This window comes from Podarcis vaucheri (genome assembly GCF_965113315.1).
Source record: "Podarcis vaucheri genome assembly, chromosome: 5".
Taxonomy (NCBI): Eukaryota; Metazoa; Chordata; class Lepidosauria; order Squamata; family Lacertidae; genus Podarcis; species Podarcis vaucheri.
In genome coordinates, this window is record NC_138763.1 from 57,060,573 (window position 1) to 57,081,479 (window position 20,907).

General features: G+C 41.1%; 3 protein-coding genes across 5 annotated transcripts in view; all 3 read left to right on the plus strand.

The window, feature by feature from the left end:
- The window catches only part of LOC309532972 (scavenger receptor cysteine-rich domain-containing protein DMBT1-like), a gene marked incomplete at its 5' end in the record, with an annotated part of 71,701 nt that extends 66,042 nt beyond the window's left edge, over positions 1-5,659 (plus strand). The window contains 4 exons of the mRNA XM_082223751.1: positions 1,211-1,237; positions 1,529-1,564; positions 2,540-2,851; positions 3,858-5,659. Of these exons, the coding sequence (XP_082079877.1) occupies positions 1,211-1,237; positions 1,529-1,564; positions 2,540-2,851; positions 3,858-3,925 (443 nt within the window). The 3' untranslated portion in view covers positions 3,926-5,659. The remainder of the gene's footprint in view (positions 1-1,210; positions 1,238-1,528; positions 1,565-2,539; positions 2,852-3,857) is intronic.
- On the plus strand, positions 4,361-9,793 carry LOC309532493 (scavenger receptor cysteine-rich domain-containing protein DMBT1-like). The gene is made up of 6 exons (XM_082222821.1): positions 4,361-4,367; positions 5,666-5,697; positions 6,127-6,156; positions 6,910-7,085; positions 7,470-7,846; positions 8,306-9,793. The coding sequence occupies exons 4-6, from the start codon at positions 6,936-6,938 to the stop codon at positions 8,532-8,534; spliced, it is 756 nt and encodes a 251-aa protein (XP_082078947.1). The 5' UTR covers positions 4,361-4,367; positions 5,666-5,697; positions 6,127-6,156; positions 6,910-6,935; the 3' UTR covers positions 8,535-9,793.
- A 521-nt stretch (positions 9,794-10,314) lies between these two features.
- Positions 10,315-20,756, plus strand: CUZD1 (CUB and zona pellucida like domains 1). 3 transcript variants are annotated; one of them, XM_082225089.1, is made up of 10 exons: positions 10,334-10,372; positions 10,764-10,987; positions 11,674-11,827; positions 13,047-13,261; positions 13,727-13,880; positions 14,446-14,666; positions 15,313-15,485; positions 17,056-17,438; positions 18,635-18,903; positions 19,548-20,756. In XM_082225089.1, exons 2-10 carry the CDS (start codon positions 10,906-10,908, stop codon positions 19,718-19,720), a joined length of 1,824 nt encoding a protein of 607 aa, XP_082081215.1. In that variant the 5' UTR covers positions 10,334-10,372; positions 10,764-10,905; the 3' UTR covers positions 19,721-20,756. The 3 variants fall into 3 exon arrangements, with proteins under 3 accessions (XP_082081216.1, XP_082081214.1, XP_082081215.1); XM_082225090.1 differs by lacking the exon at positions 10,764-10,987 and having other exon boundaries at positions 10,315-10,372; XM_082225088.1 differs by having other exon boundaries at positions 10,326-10,987.
- Positions 20,757-20,907: the final 151 nt, after the last annotated feature.

The window sequence follows — 20,907 nt, forward strand, 5'->3', positions numbered from 1 at the left end:
CCTGTAACTTGGCTTCTTGCAGCAAGGGAACTGCCAGAAGGTCCTCGGCGCTGGACCTCAGTGTCCGGGTGGAACAATGAGGGTGGAGACGCTCCTTCAGGTATACTGAACCGAGGCTGTTTAGGGCTTCAAAGCCTTTGCCAACCTCAACATATCTTGGGTTACAACTTCTGTCAGCCCCAGCCAGCATGTTCACTGGTTAGGTATGATGGTAATTATAATCCAAAACATCTGGTCGGCACCTGGTTAATGAAAACGTATATAAAATTTCAGTCCAATATCCACTTATCTGGGAGTAAGTCTAATTGAAGTCCATGGGGCTTATATCTGAGTAGGCATGTATAGGATTGTGTTGAAAGTGACTGTTGTCGGGGAATTACCTTTGTTTCATGCGTTGTCTGCCTTTGCTGGTTTCATGCAAGAAACCAATTGTAATGAACATCCCCTATTCTAATATCAATTTCTTGTGATCAGTATTTCAAATGATGTTTCATGGGTTTCTCCAGAACACACACCAGGCAAAGAAAGCTGACTTGGTCCATTGGAAAACCTTCAAAATACACAGCAGGGCACACTCTTTGTTGGGGCCATGGCCCAAAATGCCACAAATTGCAAAGTCTTCATCATAATAATAACCAACACTGATGTTATGCCATACAGGGCTGGCATGATGTCCAAGCCAGTAGACTAAGGCTTTGTGGCTAAGAACAAAAACAAAAGAACCAAAGCACTCAAAGTAGTCACTTTCTTATAAAGAGCAGAGCTGGCCCACCTATTAGGTGACGTGAAGCAACTGCTTCCACCAGCGGAAGTGCAAGAGGCAGTACGCGGTTCACAACACCACTTCTGCCAGAACATTCCCCTGTTGCCAGGCTTTGGCAAGAGGGAAGTTTTCTGCTGTGCAGTATTGCTGCTTCGCTTCCCTGCCACTGGGGCATAGAAGATGAGTGCCAAGGCCTTGTGGAAAGCTCCTTGATCTCACCTAGTGGGGGGGGGGTTGGTTCTGGCGGTGCTGGAAGTGGGGGGCAGGCAGGGCAGGACAATAGATGGGCAAGAGGCGGCACATTCTGGTTTTGCCTCAGGTGGCAAAACATGACTGGCTGTCACCGATAAGAAGTATATTCTGTTACGTTTTATGTTCTATGTACAATTTTGATTTCACTGAAGTTATATTTACTCTGCTATTCCACTTTTTCTCTTTCTTTTCAAGTACCAACTGTGAGCACTCCTACTCCAAGTAAGGGACATTTCATCTTCTCTATAATATAAGCCTAAATTCTAGTTTTTAGTATACAGATTCAAACTGGCATTTAAATCTATTAAATGCACCTATGTTTCTGTATGTATAAGTCTGTTTTAACCATTGATTCCTTCTGCACTAAACGGAGTAACTATTACTGCATACTAAACTACTGACTCTATCTTTACTACAGTAAAAATTATTTCAGGAAAACTGTGTTCCTCACAATAATTCTCTTACTTTCTCTTTTATTTTTCCTTCTCCATCTTTTGTGGGGGGTTTTTCAAGGACCTGCAATTAGCAAGGAAACTACACTTTCAAACGGTAAGAGATCCCTCAGCTGCCTCATGATATATCGGACTAAATGTTAGCTTTGGCTATGCAGGCTTTGTAGAATAGGTATTTCCATGGATGAATTGACCAATGCATAGCCCACAAATGCAAAATGATTTATAAATGTATAGGAACAGCCAGCACTAGATTTGAGTTGCCATCTCTCACGTGCACCATCCGTACCCCCAATGTCACCCTGCCACCTCTTTGGAAATAAAGGTGCTGGCAGCTGCACACGATTGACTCAAGGGTGCTTTTCTCAATGATGCTACCACCCATCCCTACAGTTGCTAGGGATTGATGACCCTCTAAAAGCCAGGTCCGTCCCAGTTCTGCTTGGAGATGGAATTAAGTCTGTCCCATCCCATTCCTGTGCAGATTTTAAAGGGACATTCTGAAAAATCAGAAATATGAAATTTTTTTAAAAAAAGATGAATAAAACAAGTTATTTGCAAGGTGGTCCATGAGCTGCAGCGCTGCCTCTGTCACCCTCAGAGGGGATTGTATGGGTGAAATATGGATTCCTCCAGTTTTTACTGTAACCTATCGCCAGAATGCCTCTGGTTACCACATTAATAAATATGTCAGTGGTTTGTGCAGTCGCTTCAACTGGCACTTCTCTGCTGATCTCCCTCACCCCAAACCAGTGCTTTTTTTCTATTAAAAAAATATTTATGGGTACTCTCATTTTGACTCAAGAAAATCACCATTTTATAGTTCAAATCAGGGAAAATAAATGGACAAAAGTACAAAGATTCACAAAATGTTTAGGGGTATATGTACCCCTGCATCGCCCAGAAAAAAGCACTGCCCCCAACTCACCCCCAAAAAACTGAAAAGCAAAATTAAATGGGATGGTTATGTCAGTTCATATTGGCAACAACATTTTACTCCATATGCTGATATTGTGACTGGGCTTCTTTATATACCAGTAGTGAACCCATACTTCTCTCTTCTTTTTTTAAGGAGCATCTGTGAAACTAGTCAATGGAAGACACAGATGTGAAGGACGTATTGAAGTGTTTTACAGTGGAAGGTGGGGGACGGTCTGCGATGATGCGTGGGACTTAACTGATGCAAGTGTCGTATGCAGGCAGCTTGGATGTGGGCCTGTTATCGCAGCACCAGGACAGGCTCAATTTGGTCCTGGTCCAGGCACAATCCTCCTGGATGATGTCTCCTGCACTGGGAAGGAATGGCACTTGGGCCAGTGCTCTCACAGAGGCTGGGGGGTTCATAATTGCCTCCGCAGTGAAGATGCTAGTGTCATCTGCGCAGGTATTTTCCAATTGCAGGTTGATAGTTCCATTAAAAATTAATGGACATAGACCAGGCTTCCTCAACCTCGGCCCTCCAGATGTTTTTGGCCTACAACTCCCATGATCCCTAGCTGGCAGGACCAGTGGTTGGGGATGATGGGAATTGTAGTCTCAAAACATCTGGAGGGCCCAGGTTGAGGAAGCCTGACACAGACCAATTGTGGGGAATCTTTGGCCCTCCAGATGTTCCTGAACTAACTCCCATAAGCTCCAGCAAGCATGGCCAGTAGCCAGGGAGGGTGTGAGTTGTAGTTCAGCAACTTCTGGGGGGCCAGAGGTGCAAAGATGGATATAGAGGAGCTGATGTGCTCTGAGCATGTCTGCAGTGGGGCAGCTTGCCAAACATGCTCAGGCTATAACCCTGAGCTGAAACCCTGAGCCATTACTGTTCCCAATAACCAGGACAGCCTGTGTTTGTTCACCAAGCTGACTCATTCCAAACATGTGGACAGCACTGGGGAGGGGCCAGTGACCATTTAAGACCATTTAGATTGAAAGTACACTGTTTTAATAATAACCAAAATTGAATATAATACAAAATAATTCTTGAGGAATTATATTATCTGCATAATATCGAACAGATATGTAAAATGCTATTGGTTGGGTAACACGTACAATCACTGGTTTGATAGGCACTTAAATGCAGTTACTGTAAAGTGCTTCCCACTTGTAGTCACCCATTTACCGTTTTATTTGTGTAAAAAAAAAACTTAAAAGAGATATTGTTCACATTATACCACTAAAGTTGGTAACTAAAACATCGCCCTAATTGAAGCAGAAATTGGATTGCTATATTCCACTTTCTTCACCCTTCTTAATACAAGAACCACCCATGACATTCATCTAATCTATTTTTCTTGATATGGAGCGTCTACTGCTACATTTTAAACCACATCAGTCCTATTTACAATGTTGATACCAGTGAAAGTATATTCTATTTACTCCTCTTCTTCTTTCTTTTTAAGAACCAGTCCAGGCCACTCCTGCTCCAACAGGTAAGAGGCTCCTCACCTTCTCTATAATAAAATCCTAAATCTTTCTTCTAAACATGAAGATATTATGGAATAGGCTTCCCATGGAGGAATTGTCCAATGAGCAGCACATGTGGCAAAATTTATATAGAGCTAACCATTGCAAACAATCCTTCTCTTTTGTCTTTCTAGAAGGTGCTGTGAAACTAGTCAATGGAAGACATGCATGTGAAGGGCGGGTTGAAATCTTTCACAATGGAAGATGGGGGACAGTCTGTGACGATTTGTGGGGCATGACCCACGCACAAGTTGTGTGCAGGAAGCTTGGTTGTGGAAACGCTGTCTCGGCACCAGGAAAGGCGCCATTTGGTGAAGGCTCAGGACCGATTCTTATGGATGATGTCCGCTGCACTGGGAATGAAGACAGCTTGAGTCAGTGCTCCCACAGAGGCTGGGGAATACATAATTGTGTTCATAGGGAAGATGCTGCTGTCATGTGCTCAGGTAAACTTGGGTTTCTGGATAATGGATAACAATAAGATCTGTCAATGCCTACGTGACTGGTATCCAATAAACAATTTGTCTTAAAGGTTGGTTTGAACATTCCCTTTCCTAATATGTGACACCTTGAGATCAATGTCTCAAATTACATTTTAGAAGAGTTTGGATTTGATATCCCGCTTTATCCCTACCCGAAGGAGTCTCAAAGCGGCTAACATTCTCCTTTCGCTTCCTCCCCCACAACAAACACTCTGTGAGGTGAGTGGGGCTGAGAGACTTCAGAGAAGTGTGACTAGCCCAAGGTCACCCAGCAGCTGCATGTGGAGGAGCGGAGACGCGAACCTGGTTCCCCAGATTACGAGTCTATCGCTCTTAACCACTACACCACACTGGCTCTCAAGAAGTTGTTATCTGAAATAATGGTTACAGAGGCATCTGAATACTTGATTTGGTCTCAGTCAATCTATTTTTGCATAGCCTTTAGCTGCAGTAGATGCTGAGGGGTGGGGAATAGCAATGAAATGTTGGCAGATTACTACACAGTCTGCCTTGAACCCCCTCAGTAGGCCCTTCGGTGTGGTGGGTGACACTTTCCCATTGCCCATTGTCAGTGTTTAAGTAAGTGGGATTCCATACACAGAATGTGGGAGGGCACCATCTTGTCATTTGCTCAAAGCAGTGATGGGGGAACTGGATCTGGCCAGTGGAGCATTTCCAGAAATCCCCCACCTCCTGTAGGCCATGTTAACAGATGAGTGAAGCCTTTCACATGTCAGTCAACTGATGCTACATGATGCCAGGTGACTCACCTTGAAAGGAAGAATCGGGAGTGCACTTGTTCTCCCATCCTTTGCATTTGTATCTTGAATTTAAAAAGTGCTGAACTCTACCAGTGGCTGGAAAGGAAAGAATCTTATTCCTTTTCCGTTTGATTCTTCCTTTTTTCTGTGTGGTTCTGTGGATTTATCTGTTCCACACCTGACATCACTTGATGTCAGGTGATTGATAGGTAGCCATAGTTTGGACCAAACCACTCTGCAAGCCAAATGAGGAACCTAGAGGACCTTATCTCAAGGACGTAATGCTTTCCTTGTATTTAAGGTGAGCATTATGAGTCATGAGGTTTCGTGATTTCATAATATCCTACCTCTGTGGACATTGTAGAGTGGGTTTCTCAGGTAGGAATTTGCCAATGAGCAGCATAAAAAAAAGCAGGTGGTGCATAACTTTTAATATGTTGAAAATATGTATGCAACTTTAAAAAATGAGTAATTTCATTTCAATCCTTTTTTATATAACAGCAAAGGCTGCCCCCAAGCCACCACTACAGCAGGCAATTAATATTTTTGTGATATACAAATAATTCAGACATGCATGTTTTTAGAGTTGAAAATATGTGCTGTCTCACAATATCAGGAATGCCTGATATTTGTCAAGAAACCGCTGCCTACATTGGTCTTTTTGACCATGGAATAACTCTTGTGTTGGAGAGCCATTTAGGTACCACTCCTAAAATATATTGCACTAAAACAATGTCATAAACAAACAGCCTTTATATGTTATCTTCTATTATCAAGGAGATAAATAACTATACAACTTTTAGAAGACATCTGAAGGCAGCCCTGGGTTGGGAGGTTTTTAATGTCTGCTGTTTTATTATGTTTTTATATGTGTTGGAAACCGACAAGATGGGTGGGGTCTAAATATTATTATTATTATTATCATCATCATTATCATCAACAACATCTTTGTTTTTTCATAGCTCCTGAGGATGATACGACTACAGATCCTGGTAATGTTAAAAATGACATTGTTGCTTTTTAATTAATGTATTATAAAACATTTCACTAAGACATTTTGTGGGCCTTTGGCAAAATAAGAATATTTTGGACCATGATGTTTCCTCCTTCAGTGACAAAAATGCTACCCACTCAAAAACCTCCTGTTTTGAACATTTCTGGAATCCATGTATAGTTTTTACCTAAGGCCTCAAAATTAGCCTTCTCATTCTTCTCCATTCCCTGTTGCTTGAGGCCATGGTGAAGTATGAAAAGGGAAGGTGGCTCTACTTGTTGACTGAAATAATCTTTACAAGAACATATAGCCGGGAAGAGAGATGGATAAGAATTTTGTTTGATCCTCCTTTTTAAGCAAACTGACCCAACCAGCACCTGCTGGACTAATGCACAGTTTGGAACCTAATGGTCCTTCAGATGTTGCACTTCTCTATATTTTACAATATGGCTCACAGCTCAAAATAGCTAAACAAATATAAAAGAAGTGCATATATCAAAATATCAAGGTCCTCTGGGTGAAATAAAACCAAATTATCTAAAAACAATCCAATAAAGCACTATAATTGAAAAAACAATATAAAGTGACCATAGGCTACAACAGAAAGGCATTAGTGGAAATGTACTGTGTAATGTACTGTGAGAATGTTTCTTTTAACCGATGGGCATATGTGCATGTACACAACATTACATTATTATTTTCTTTGCTTATAGTACTCACCAATACTTTTTTTCCCCCTTCCCCTGTCCAGTAACACTTACATGTTTGCCCGAATACATGAAGGCAGTTATTGGCAGAGAATACCTTACTTCAAAAGGCTGCTCTGAGTGCAATCTGTACTTGAGTGACCAAGCCTGCAAACCTGAGATTACAAGAGACGAATTTATATTCTATATACCATATGATGGTTGCGGGACAAGACGGGAGGTAAGGAAGTGTATATCTGATCGTAAGACATATCAGTATAATTTGATAGCTTTTATTTGGAGAACTTTTAGGATGTGAGTTTCAAAAAATAAAACAGTTGTCAAATTATACCCCCTGGGGCCCCTTTGCATTCAAATTATCATATATTGGCTTTGTAAGCCATGTATGAACAAGGCTCGCGGACATGCATACAATCCATTCACTCCTCTTTTCAAGAATGACCTAACTAATAAGTCTTCCATTAACTGTAGTTTCCTGTTTAATCTGAACCAGGAAACTATGCTTTGTTGAATAGCTCCTGGTTTGTTTTTGCTCTGGTTTTATTTGCTACAGTATATTTAAACTTACTGTCCATCTATTTTGTCTAATCTAATGCTTTAACAGAACAATGGAGGGGTTAGCAGTTTCTCCAATACTGTCAGCAGCCGTGGAACTGGTGTAAATCCTCAGTTTATCTTCATCTGCAAAATGGAGCCAAGAGCCATGAAGGAACTGACGCACAACATAGATGAAATGGAATCCACGGAAGAAGGCCGAAAGCAAAGTGGATTATTCCATATGAAATTTTTATTTTATGACTCAGCTTCCTCCGCACACCAAGTAGCTTCCATGCCCTACTTTATGAAGATAAACCAGAACAAAAACTTCGAAGTCGAAATCTCTAACTGTAATCGGAGGCAAATATTCTTCGTAGACACCTGTGTGGCTTCGCCTAGCCCTCATGACTTCACAACTACAACACATACTCTAATACAGAACGGGTAAGGGGGAGAATAAGCTGACAAACATTTCTGCATACTTTGGACAGGGTCAATTATTAGAAAACACACACGGGGGGGGAGGGGGAACCCTGTGTCAAACTTTCACTTCAGCTGGCTCTATCCTGCCAGGACTCTAAGCTCTTCACAGCCATCCTTTTATTATTTTGTCTCTATAGATTCTACCTTCTATTTGGCCACGATCCGCTCCTACCTCTTTCCCTGGATTTTTTTTTCATCTTTCCACTTCCCTTCTCTAAATTTCTCAGTGCAGTTCTACAGTGTACAAAAATGCACATACTGGGGTCAAGTATGAATAAAAATGCATGTATTCCTGGAAAATAGCATACAGAAATGTATATTATATTATATTATATTATTATGGAAGACGGCTTTGCAACAATGTGTCTATTGGGCAAAATTGGAATTGCTTATCATTCCTTCTCCATTTTTTCCCCCCAGGTGTGTTAAAGATTATACCTATACAGGTTCTTATAGACAGAGGGTCACCCGCTTCAGCTTTAAACCCAACTTCAAATGGTCAACAGTTTATCTACAGTGCAAAATTGTGGTGTGCAATGCCTATGACTCTAGATCTCGATGCTACCAAGGCTGCCTGCCCAGGCGTAAGAGAGAAATAAGCGCTGGTCAAGAACACGTGCAAGTTATTGGGCCATTTAACCTTCATTAAGTAGTGTCACCTAGCAATGCCCACCAAGGTCAATGAGGATACTTGCATAATGACTCTGTTTGTGGCATTATCTTGAAGTAATTCATCACTGTAGACAGTTCCATAGAGAAGCTGGCACTTCAGATGCCAGAATACATGCTTTGATCTGCCTTTGTAACTCCGATCATCTGGTATCTTTGTAGTCAATATGAAAGATCTGTAAAACCTTTGGCTTGAAGTCATCACAATTAGTTGGCTCACCAACTTAGCAAAACAAATAAAGCTAGCTGTCAAAAAAAAAAAACATGTTTCTGTGTATCTAATCATATCGAGACCATAATTCACACATTCAGGCCACCTGGGCAACCCCATTGAAAGCAGGCAACTTTTCATCCAAGGTTACTGAGCGGGTGGTTGCAGACCAGATCCAGGTGCTCTTGGAGGAAACTGATCAAAGGTCAAAGACAGTTATGGTCAAAGGTCAAAGAGACCGCTGCTGGAGCTATACAGGTGGCACATGGTATAAACAGTATTAAAGAATATACAGTGGTACCTCTGGTTGTGAACGGGATCCATTCTGGAGACCTATTTGCCACCTGAAAAGAATGCAACCAACGTCTGCGCATGCACGGGTCACGATTTGCCGCTTCTGCACATGCGAGTGATGTTATTTTGTGTGTCTGAGCATGCGCGAGCGGCGAAATCTGGAAGTAACCCATTCCAGTACTTACAGGTCGCCACAGGACGCAACCTGAAAATGCTCAACCTGAAGCAAACGTAACATGAGGTATGACTGTATGCATGCATATAGTCATATAAGCAGTAGCAAAAATGAACATATTTAGGCTGCATTGGTGGATGAGTTGAATGCCCATTTTATGAGGGCATTGCTTATGTTTACACAGCTGCATTAGCTTTCTAATCAGAAAACACATTGCATCATTCCACCTTGAAAATTTGCCTTGAATATCTTTACAAGTGTACATATGCACACACCAGTATGTGCACACACATATACTATCTAATGCAGTGTGGCTCAGGCTTTGGATAGCATCACATCTGTGGCTCTGGCAGGCACATTTGCTGGTATCATGGAAAACCTGTAACAAGGACCTTTGTCGTCATAGCACAGAACTCTTCCCCTTGACATTCTCCTGCATTCCTCTGGTCTTAAATTTAAAAGAACTTCTCTCTCCGTCTTATTTACTTATTTACTTAAGTCATTCCTATATCATTTTATATATAATTCTGAAAGAATATCGAAGCAGTTTTCAGCCTAAATTAAAGCAGCAAATATAACACTGCAAGATATCAAAATAAAATAATACCAGTAAAGGTCAAGTATAAAACGCGCATCTAAAGTGGCATATTTGAAAGAAAAATGGAGCATTCTCTTAGAAGAAGATTGTGGATAAAAATCATATACAACAAACACAAAATGGCATAATTCATAATATAATAATAGAAATAGAAGCTGCAGCACGCTTCCCTGCCCAGTAACCTCGCCCAAATACATTGTCCTTATCCAGGTCTTACTATCATGCATTCCCACCAGCCGTACAGATAACTAATCCCCGGTCAACCAGTTATTAAACAGCAATGTTTAGCCTACAAAAATACACTAGGCCTAATTGACAACCCACTCATTCACCCACCTTCATCTACGGCAACATAGGCTGCATGCACACATCCTTTCAAGCACGTCCTTTCAAGCACGTTCCCAGCGCATTCTTTTCCCCAAAGGATTCTGGGCAATGTAGTTTATCCCTCACAGAACTACAGTTCCCAGCAATCCTTAACAAACTATGGTGCCCAGAATTCTTGGAGGGGCCAAATTGTGCTTTGAATGTGCATGGAAGGTATAATGTTTATGCTGCTATACTGACATACAGCAACATAGCCAATCCTTCCCCATCTCTTACCAAAGAAGGGCTGCACTCTAGGTCAGTTCTGTCGCAATGAGTGACGTTGAGCAACTGCAAAACACGCAAAAACTGAAAGAATGTTTAGGGCTAAACCTGGAGGGGTATATTTGTTTTGCGCTGACCATGTGCTCAGAGGCCCCCGTCCCATAACTGTTAAATTGTGCCTCCTGCGTCTCTATTTTACAACTGGCTCTAGTTGGTGGACCTTCAAGGTCTTTGGTCTTTACGTTTTCATTTTCACAGAAGATAACGCAACACAAGCCTGCCCACCCCTGCTTATCTAGCACACCTAGCATGTCATGCAACACCTGTGGCCTTCTCACAGGTATCTCCAGCCGCAGCTCAAAGCACCAGTAAGATCTGCAAAGATTATGCAAGCTGTTATCAAACCATGTGGGCCAGAATGATTATGAAATAAGCAGAGATATAAAAACGGCCAGGAAAAGTAACCTCCTGTCTTCAGCAAAATGGAAGCTTTCAGGCAATGCATTTTCTTGCCACTTTTATTTGGTTTGACTCTTGCTGAAAATAAGCTGACCGAAGTCCAAGGTATGGAAATTTCAAAAACTGTTTTTAAAAAAATTGATTTAAAGCCATGCACTATTAAGATGCAACTGCTTCTAAATCACGTTTGCTTTAAATGTTAAACAAAGTCTGCTGTTTTAGAACCTGAATCCTGTTGATTTCACTGGGCATGATTTAAGAATGAGAATCATTTTCTCACTTTCTCTGAATTGTTTCCAGATGTTATTTGAGAACAATGTTTGGCGACCAAATATTTAACTGTTTACATTGCATGTATGTATGTATGTATGTATGTATACTAAGTATTTTATTTCGGGTAGGTAAAAGCAACAACAACACCCTGTGGTGGTCACTTTAAATTTTCACGCTTGGTTTGGCATTTCCACATTTTGCAAAGCATATTTTAAAAATCCAATTTGCCGCTTTAGGAAATTAAACAGTGATGCTCAGGAACAGGGGAAACAGCTTAAATTATATTTTGCTGCAATAGTTGATAAGGATTTTGTCTGCAGTTGGAAGTACAGCTATTGTGGTGCTCTAATTCAAAGCATATTGCAATGCATGCAATAAAATGATTAAACAGCTGTTTTGAGAGGTCTATGAGATCTATATTTATCATTAATAGTGATTGATCATTAGATGTTTTAGGCCAAGGTCTTCCATAAAATCTTACTGAGATTAACCAATGGTTTCTGATTTTATAAAAATAGCAAAAAGTGCATGCGGCGGTATACTGAACAATAACTATAAAGCACTGCCGCTTACACTCAAGGCAAATGAAAATTGTATCTGGCAAATACAGAGAGATGTTAATACAACTGTGCATGTGAATGAAACAATCCGACTCATCTTCTCTTCCTATGAGTGAGTATTCTTTAAATGGGTTCTGAACAGTACAGCTGAAAAGCACATATTTGGGATTAATTTTCAAGTACTTTGAGATTGATTGAAGTACAGCTAAAGTACACTGATAAGACTGAATTTTAGAAGGTTGCACCAACAGCTGGTTTTTCTTTTCTTTTTTTAAAAAAATAGTTTATTTGCCACAGCATATATTTGAAACATTCTCATAATCTTAAAAACCATAAAATAACATTTCATGTGCTCCAATCTCATTAAAAGGAAGGAATATATTATATCTACAACAATTTGAAAGGTTAAAATGTATACTTCAAGTATTCCAAACTAGGTTACAGCTATTTCCACATGCCACAAAGGTGCTTTCGATTTAGCCCCCTTGCAGCCCTTATTGGCACTTGCATCTAAAATTGTTTAATTTCTCAGGCATTATTTTATTTTTATTATTTATTGAATTTGTGTAGCACCCGCAGGTCTCATAGGTAAACTATAAAAAGGAGGGATAGCAAGAGAAAGAGAAACATCGCACTATATTCACAGGGAATGATAGCCAATGGCAGGTTCTTATTTTGAACTAACATTCAAGCCGTGTGTTTGTGTGTGACTCTAATGCTAGTCTTTTTACCTTTACTTTTAGTCTTTGTGTATCTTTGTTATTTTCAAATAGCTGCCTTCCACTGCAGAAAGTGAACCACTTATGGAACTGGACTTTCCAAAATGGCTTATTGTTGTTAAGTCACAACAAACCAACAAACAAACAAACACTTTTGTTCATTTAGAATTCCAGAGCTGCAATCCTGTATTCAATGTTAGCGTTAAGCAAATTGTTCCGTCAGTGGATTTCCACTTTTGCAATGGCACTTCCCCTCCCTGGATGGAAATCTGTTCACTTGACCTTCCAGAACTGATCTGGGGATGGCACAGGGCATACTCAGAGGAAGGAGAGGGAAGGAAACCTATCTGTGCTAGTACTATTACTTGCATTGTGCAAAAACGTAACTCAATACCATCCATTTTTAAAACTGTTTTTAAATTTGCGAAGTGCCCAGTGAAAATGATAAATTTGGTGTTTTATACGTGCCAAAAATAAATGAACACATTTACCCAAGACTAAGCCCTATTGAGCATGAGGGGGTGTACTTCTGAGTCGACAGAAGTAATACAAGGCAAGCTGGATCCTCTGATCTATTTATTAACCAATGGTGTCTTTCCCCTGCCGCTCCAGATTCAATCCATCATCTACATGTGACAGAGAAAATATTGAAGTATATGATGGCCCTTCAACGGATGCGCCTCTCTTGGGACAAGTGTGCAAAACCCACATATCTGTTCCCATCTTCCACTCATCTTCTGGCTCCTTAACATTTCGCATATCAACAGACTCGACAGAATTTACACGGACCATATTTGCATTTTATTACTTCATCTCACCAGATTCACGTGAGTCATCATCGAACGTCCCTCATAAGTGACAATAAGGGGGGAAATTCTTGAAAATGAATCAGCTTGCCTAGCTAGTCAGTATTTAACAAGCCTTCTATTATCGTTGCCCTTCCTGTGTATTCCACTCTCAAATGCCACTTTAAGTTGCCACAAGAATCCAGACCTTGTCATGCTTGCTGTAAAAGACTTAACAAGGCAACCCTCCAGAATTTGTACTTTCCAAGTGAACTATGTTTTTATAGACATTTGTCACATACACTTCAAGCATGTCAAAGGCCGAGGCAGCGCATGATGATTTGCCAGTGAGCCAATGAAGAATGTCCATTTAGCAGCTGTAATGCTAAATATCTGTGGGTCATAGATATTCAGGAGAATGGCCTGCTTCTGGTTAATTCTTCATTTTTTTTTGGTACAATATTAGTATGATAAATATAACTAGTGACTGTTTACTTTATTTCACAGCCGAAATTGAAAACTGTGGGGGTCTCCTTACTGGCCCAGTTGGATCATTCGTCAGCCCCAATTACCCCAAGCCACATCCAGAATTTGCATATTGCGTATGGCACATTCAAACAGAAGAAAATTCCAAGATAAATTTAACTTTCAATGACATTTTGCAAGTATACTTTCATATTTCATATCATCTTACCTTATTGGTGATGAAATTGTATAGATCAACAAGCAAAACACGGGAAAATCAAGTATTCATTGGGCCTAACACAAGGCCCTCACATGAGCCTATGCAGCTCTCTGGATCCCAGCTAAAACGTTGAGTTATGTGTGGTATCCTTGTGCATCTTCATGATGTTATATAGCCCTGCCCCTGCTCAGCATGAAAATGTAATGACATACTGTACCACTGGAGGGGGGAGACCGTGTCATCAACAACCAGTGTGGTGTAGTGGTTAGAGCACCAGACCCAGGTTCAAATCCCACTCTCCGGAAAGCTCACTGGGTGACCATGGGCTAGTCGCTACCATTTAGTCTACCCTATCCTATAGGGTAAAACAGGATAAGAACCATTCTGGGCTTCTTTTGGAAAATGGTTAGGATTTTTTTTAAAAAAAGAATAAGTTAAGGTGTGTTACCTGGAAGTCACTGAAGGACCACATAGATGAAAATAAAAACTGCTGCTGCTGTTGCTACCATCAGTTATTTGACATTTTTCTTTATGCCTGTAGTCTAGAACTAGATGACAAATGCAGATTTGATTTCCTCGCCATCTATGATGGTGCAACAACTGATTCTGGCTTAATCGAACAAGTGTGTGGGCGCAAATCCGCTGCATTTCAGTCTTCTTCCAATGCGATGACCGTTGCATTGTCTACAGACTATGCCAATTCATACAAGGGCTTTTCTGCTCACTACACAAGTGAACCAATACCAACACCAGAGCCCAACAGTAAGTCTCATTTCTCTAGAATGATTCCTGACTGTTTTGTGTGTGTATATAGAGAGACTGAAGATTCATTATATGGAAGACATGTCGGTCTTTTAATTAATGTGGTATGTACAAATAAGCAGAGAGGAATATGATCTATAGTATCTCTAGTCTCTGAAACAGGGCAGGCAGTCTGGCCAAATTTGCCTTTTTCATATGCTCTGGGATTGAAATTCTGCAAAGCCATGTGACAGTTAGGAATGACTGCTCCTTCTGTAGCCAGTTCACAATTATGATCCATTCTCTGGTAACACCTAGAATGGACTACTGCATTGTGTTGGGCAGGAAGACTGCTTTTGATGACTGTACAGAAAATGTATTTCGTACAAAATGCCTGTGTTAAGCTGCTGATTGGAAATGATTAGAGGGGGGCATACCCCACTAGTTATTGAAAGAACTTCATTAGGCCAATAAAAGCAATTACTTATCCTCTGCAAAGAACTAACTTTGACACTGCACTGTAGTCCTTGCAGTGTGGATTTTGTTGCCCGTGCAAAAGGAGGCAGTGCTAGGGCCCACAAAGAATAACTAGGACATTACCACAGCAGAGACAGTTCTGTATGAATTGTATTTTATTCTTTGCTTTCCTCCCTCCTTATATTGTCAGAATCCATCAGTTGTTCTTCAGACATGATGACAGTTATTCTCAGCAAATCTTATTTGGATGCACTTGGCTATGATGAAAATGACTTGATGCTAAATGACCCATCTTGCAGACCAGTTGCATTAAACCCAGTGACATTTTCTTTTCCACTCAACAGCTGCGGAACAGTTAAAACGGTAAAAATCACCAAAACAAAAGGAAACAGTCAAACCATGCTGTTGTGAACAGTCCCTTGGAGCTCGCATTATGCCAAACCATCTTGTTTCCTATCTTGCTTGCCTCCTGACAATCTAGCTTACAAGGACTGGACCCAAGTCTGTCCTGTTCCAGCCCATTCTTATCTACCTACACAAAAACTGCCAGAGGCACTTAAGCCTGAGCTACCCAGACAAATTTTGAACTTATCTTAACATTTTTTCTCCACTTGGTTGGGATTGCCTGGGAAAAATCAGCACCATCAGAATCAGGAAGGTGGATATAAGAAAGTATATCATGAAGTATATCATCTCAGAAACATAAATGTCACAGAACAAAACAGGCTAGATTTGCTCCTTTCTTTTCTTTGGTATATGTAGGATTCTGCTGGAATATCTTCAGTAAGATTCACTGAAATGAATGGGACTTAAGGTTCACATCCCTGTGTTTATGATCCCAATATTAGACATTTAAAACTGCAATCCTAGACACACTTGCATAATAAGAGTAAGTCCCAGGGAATTCAGAGGAGCTTGTTTCCGAATAGGCATGCATTATGAAATGAGCTCCATGGACTGGACAGAGGGCAGTCCAATCCACCACTCGTTTCCTCGGAAGTAAATGTCCCCTAGGACACACATCCGTTTTCTTTTCCAGGACTGTGGGTTGCATTCCTTATAATGACACATGCACACCAGAGCATAAAAAGTAAAGGTAAAGGGACCCCTGGCTATTAGGTCCAGTTGTGACTGACTGGGGTTGCGGCGCTCATCTCACTTTAGTGTCTGAGAGAGCCGGCGTACAGCTTCCGGGTCATGTGGCCAGCATGACTAAGCTGCTTCTGGCGAACCAGAGCAGCGCACGGAAACGCCGCCAGAGCGGGACCTATTTACCTACTTGCACTTTGATGTGCTTTCGAACTGCTAAGTTGGCAGGAGCAGGGACCGAGCAATGGGAGCTCACCCCGTCGCAGGGATTTGAACCGCCTACCTTCTGATCGGCAAGTCCTAGGCTCTGTGGTTTAGACCACAGCGCCACCCGCGTCCCACACCAGAGCATAGAAAGCATAAAAAGTGAATTAACAGATTATCAATACTGTGGCAAGTGCTGGTGTGTCTCCTCTCCTCTCCTCCACCTCCCTATCTTATGCTGACCCCAAAACATAGAGTACAGATTAGCTACTGCATACAGACATTTGGATCATAGTGTAACTGATGTACTGTGGAAATACCTTTCATTGAGAACTTCATCAAACAAATTAAATGAACTTTTATGCTTTTTAACAGCATTCAAACACCATTTTTCTTATCAAGAGACCTTCACTGTCTTCCAGTGGAGAAACTGCTAAATACCTAAGAGGCTGAACTCAAAAGGCTGGGCCATTCTGTAATCATTTAAAGATGTGCCTGAATAACGCTAGCATGTGATGACTTTGTTGTTGTTTTTATATTCCAAAACTTGAGCCAAGACCCACTGTGTGCTCTTCTTCACTGTAATATCCTTTCTTCCCCAAAAGGAAAGTGGGTAATGTTTTGTTTCTGTCTTACACAGGGAGAAAACCACACAATCACTTACACCAACACTATCACTGCTTCCCCAAATGGCAATGTGATTACCCGCCACAAACAGGTTGACCTCATTGTGAGGTGTATAATGGAAAACAATTCAACTGTAGAAGTCATGTATGAAACAAAAAATGTAGAAAATGATGATGAAAGTGCTTTAGGTAGATTCAATCTCAGCATGGCCTTCTACGATTCCGATTCTTTCTCCCAAATGCTTGATTCACCATACTTCGTGGACTTGAACCAAACACTCTATGCACAAGTCAGTCTGCATTCCAGTGATGCCAATCTGTTAGTGTTTGTGGATACCTGCACTGCGTCACCAAACCTTGATTCTACATCACCAAAATATGAATTGGTCAAAAGCGGGTGAGTGCCGTTATAACTGTTCAGTATGGTTGTCATTTACAATTAAAGTGCTTCTTGGTGGATTCAAATGTGAAGAAGTGACACAATTTCTACCCTTAAAGAAAACTAAGGGATAGTGGAGATTGTAAGTTGGCAGTGGAAGAGTTTGATGAACAGTTTGATGAACAGAGGAGATAAGTGGGGGTTTTTTGGCCATAGGGAGCAGCATGTCAGAAGGTTTGGAGAATGTGGGTGGGACAAGAAAACAAATGGGACTAATTTGAGACTAAAGGAGCCTGCATAGCAGTAGACCAATGAGAAAAGAACGAAAATACGGTGTGTACACGCAAAACTGTACATTTTTGAAGTATCACAAAAACTGTAGGGTAAAATGAGACTCAAGTATCAGAAGCACATATATTTATGTAGTTTATCATGGCTAAAATACAGTCCAGAAGATTGAGACTCAGGGAACAGGAAGTGTGGTGAAGGAAAGCATTTGTAAACATTTGCGGAATGTACTCCTTAGTGAGGGGCGTCCGTTGCTGTCGTGATTAACTTTTAGGGAAATTTTTATAGTGTTCCTGTTTACCTAGGCTTTGGACCCTTGCAACCTTGAAATCATTAGTTTGAGAATAGGTGAGTGCTTTTAGCAGTATTAAACTGTTTTAGTATATTGTTTTAAACTCTTTTTAAAGAAGTTTCAGTTGCATTAGTATCACTGCGTATGCCATGCTGGGCTCCTTTGGAAGAAGGTGCGGAGTATAAATCTAATAAATAATAATAGCAATAATAAAATTATCTACCAATAGGTGGGGAGTATTCTATTATGGACTGTGTTCTTACAGCTGATCTCTTTATACTGCCCAATACTGACGCTATGATGATGGTGGTGGTGAATAATTCAAGTTACTATTACCCACCCTTAACCTTAAGGTCCCAGGCAGGTGAAAACAATTCAAAATACAATAATTAAAACAGATACAATTGCAAAAAAAATGCAGGCCACTAGGCCAAACCTCTGTTCAATTGGCTATTTCTGTAAGGCTGACGGCAAGGTAGTCCTGTGTCAGATTCACAGAGTAATTTGTTTTCCACATTTTCTTCACTTAAAACATTAGTCCACCAACTTACTATCTGGTAAACATCTAATATTACTGCAAACAGGACCAAGCGACTGCTAATCATTATAAAGTGATGTGGACGTTCTATTGCAGATGCGCAGAAGACGACACTTACGTGGCTTATCCGGTCCTTGAACATTATGGGAGATTCCGGTTCAATTCCTTCAGGTTCCTACGGTATGAGCCATCTGTTTACCTCCGCTGCGAAGTTTTGATTTGTGACAGCAAGGATCCTGATTCTCGCTGCACTGAAGGTTGTCGCCCTCGACATAAGAGAGAGCTTTCTTCCTACACATGGAAAGGGGAGGCTGCAGTGGGACCTATCATCCTGAAGAGAGATCTCAGCTCTATGGATCGCTCAGGTGTGTATATTGCAAGAAGAAGACTGCCTTCTGGTGCTTCTTTGGGTGATCTTATATACACAGATATCCCTGTTCTTAAAATACTATCAGTAAAAGAAACGATGGGGAACCCATGGCTCTCCACAAGTTGTTGGGAGTCAAACTCTCTTCATCCCATTGGCGATGTGGGTTGGAGCTGAAGGGGTTTGGATCCAACAGCACCTAGAAGACCAAAGGTCCCCCAACACTGATTTATTTACTCATTTGTTATTGTGAGCCTTTATGTGCCATTCTTCAGCTGAAAAGCATTCCATGCTGGCTAATATGCAATCAGTTAAATAAAACAAGACAGCCCCTGCTTGCATGGTTACAATGTAAAAGACACGACACAAAAGGGAAACTGGAAGGGAAGAGGGACATGGAAAATGAACATTTATAACAGTCCTGATGAAGAGTGCATCGCCATCAAATTGCAGGAAACCAGTGTCCTTGGTCCTCAACAATCTCTCACTCGATCCAGCAAATGAATGAAAGTGAAAGGGATATTTTCCCAATGATTATACAGGTGTGTGGGTGTGTGGGTGTACATGTACATGCTGGTATAGAGGTAATAAATTTTTGAACTACATTTTACTCTCCATTTGTTTTCTGCTTTTTACATTCAGATTCTTCTATTCAAGTTCATCCAGAGGAAAGCCAGAATACACCATCCAAGAGCCTGTATACCCTTACGTTTGTTGTGTTGGCTACAAATGCTGTCCTCCTGGCTGGTCTGGCATCAAAGCGTTTATTCACTCGAGAACCAGGATACAGATACCAGAAGTTGCAGAGCCCTTAACAGAGTACTCCTGTTCCTTGCTTCAGTTTGAACCCTAAGTTTATGTAGACGCACTGGAAGATTTGTGTTTTCATCAATCTTATCTCTAAAATGTGATGTACGGAAAAGGGGGGAGAGATTAAGTATAGCCTATAAAAACATCACAAAGATGTTGTCCACCACTGGGTTTAAGGGAAATTAAACTTATTTGGAAAGGATAAATGGGTGAGAAACTGCAAAATATACTATTGACTAGAATTTTAAGGTATGTTAGCTCAAGGAAGTTTCCTAGATTCTCCTCTCCTCTGCATCCACCTGCACACCTCCACAAAGAGCTTCTCTGGGAGTCAGAAGGGGATGGGGTGTTGGGGACATCTGAGGGAGTGGGGGAGAACTGCCCCAAATCAGACATTAATCTTCATCTAACTTGCCATAAAGGAATTTCACTGCAGGAAAATCTCAGGTTCCCTCATCCCCCCCCAGCAGCCACATGTGCCCCACCCCATTTTGTTCAGAAGGAGGCTTTGGAGTGGCTTTTCAGGGATGTGCAAGAGGCTATAGGGGAGGAGGGGATGGGAGATATTTTTCCTTCACTTCTTAGGATCCACAATTTCAACTTGGGCATTTACGCAGATGTACAAGCACTCAAGCTATCTGTTTCTACTTGGTTTTTTAAGCAGAATGTGAATTAATGTGACAAAAACACAAAAGAACCAAGCACCTTATACTGTTAGAAATTGTGCTGGCTCCTGTTGCAAGACCAGAGAAATTCATATCACCTTATGTGCAATTCTAATTATGGAGCAGCGTGCTCAAACATGTATGGCACATTGCAGAACCAGCCAAAGGAATGAGTGAATGATGGCTAAGAAATGGAACAGACCTTAGAAGAACCATCTAGGAATCAGTGTGGCAGACAAGCCAAGATAAAACACCCACCCCTACATTGAACACATCTGCACTTTTCAAAAAATAAGGCTCTTCATATATGTAAATAAATGAATACAGGCAACCCCCAAGTTGCAGGGGGGTTGTGTTCCAGGTCATTGTGCATGACAGCAGAGGACACCTAAGCCTGCTCCACCCTCTTATGCCCACGCCCCCCGTTCTGGTCCCTTCCAGCTCACTGCAATGTATGCAGGTGCAGCCGTGTGTCAATTGGAAGTGTGTAAATTGGTCATTGCCTGAAAACGGAATTGATTTAATTC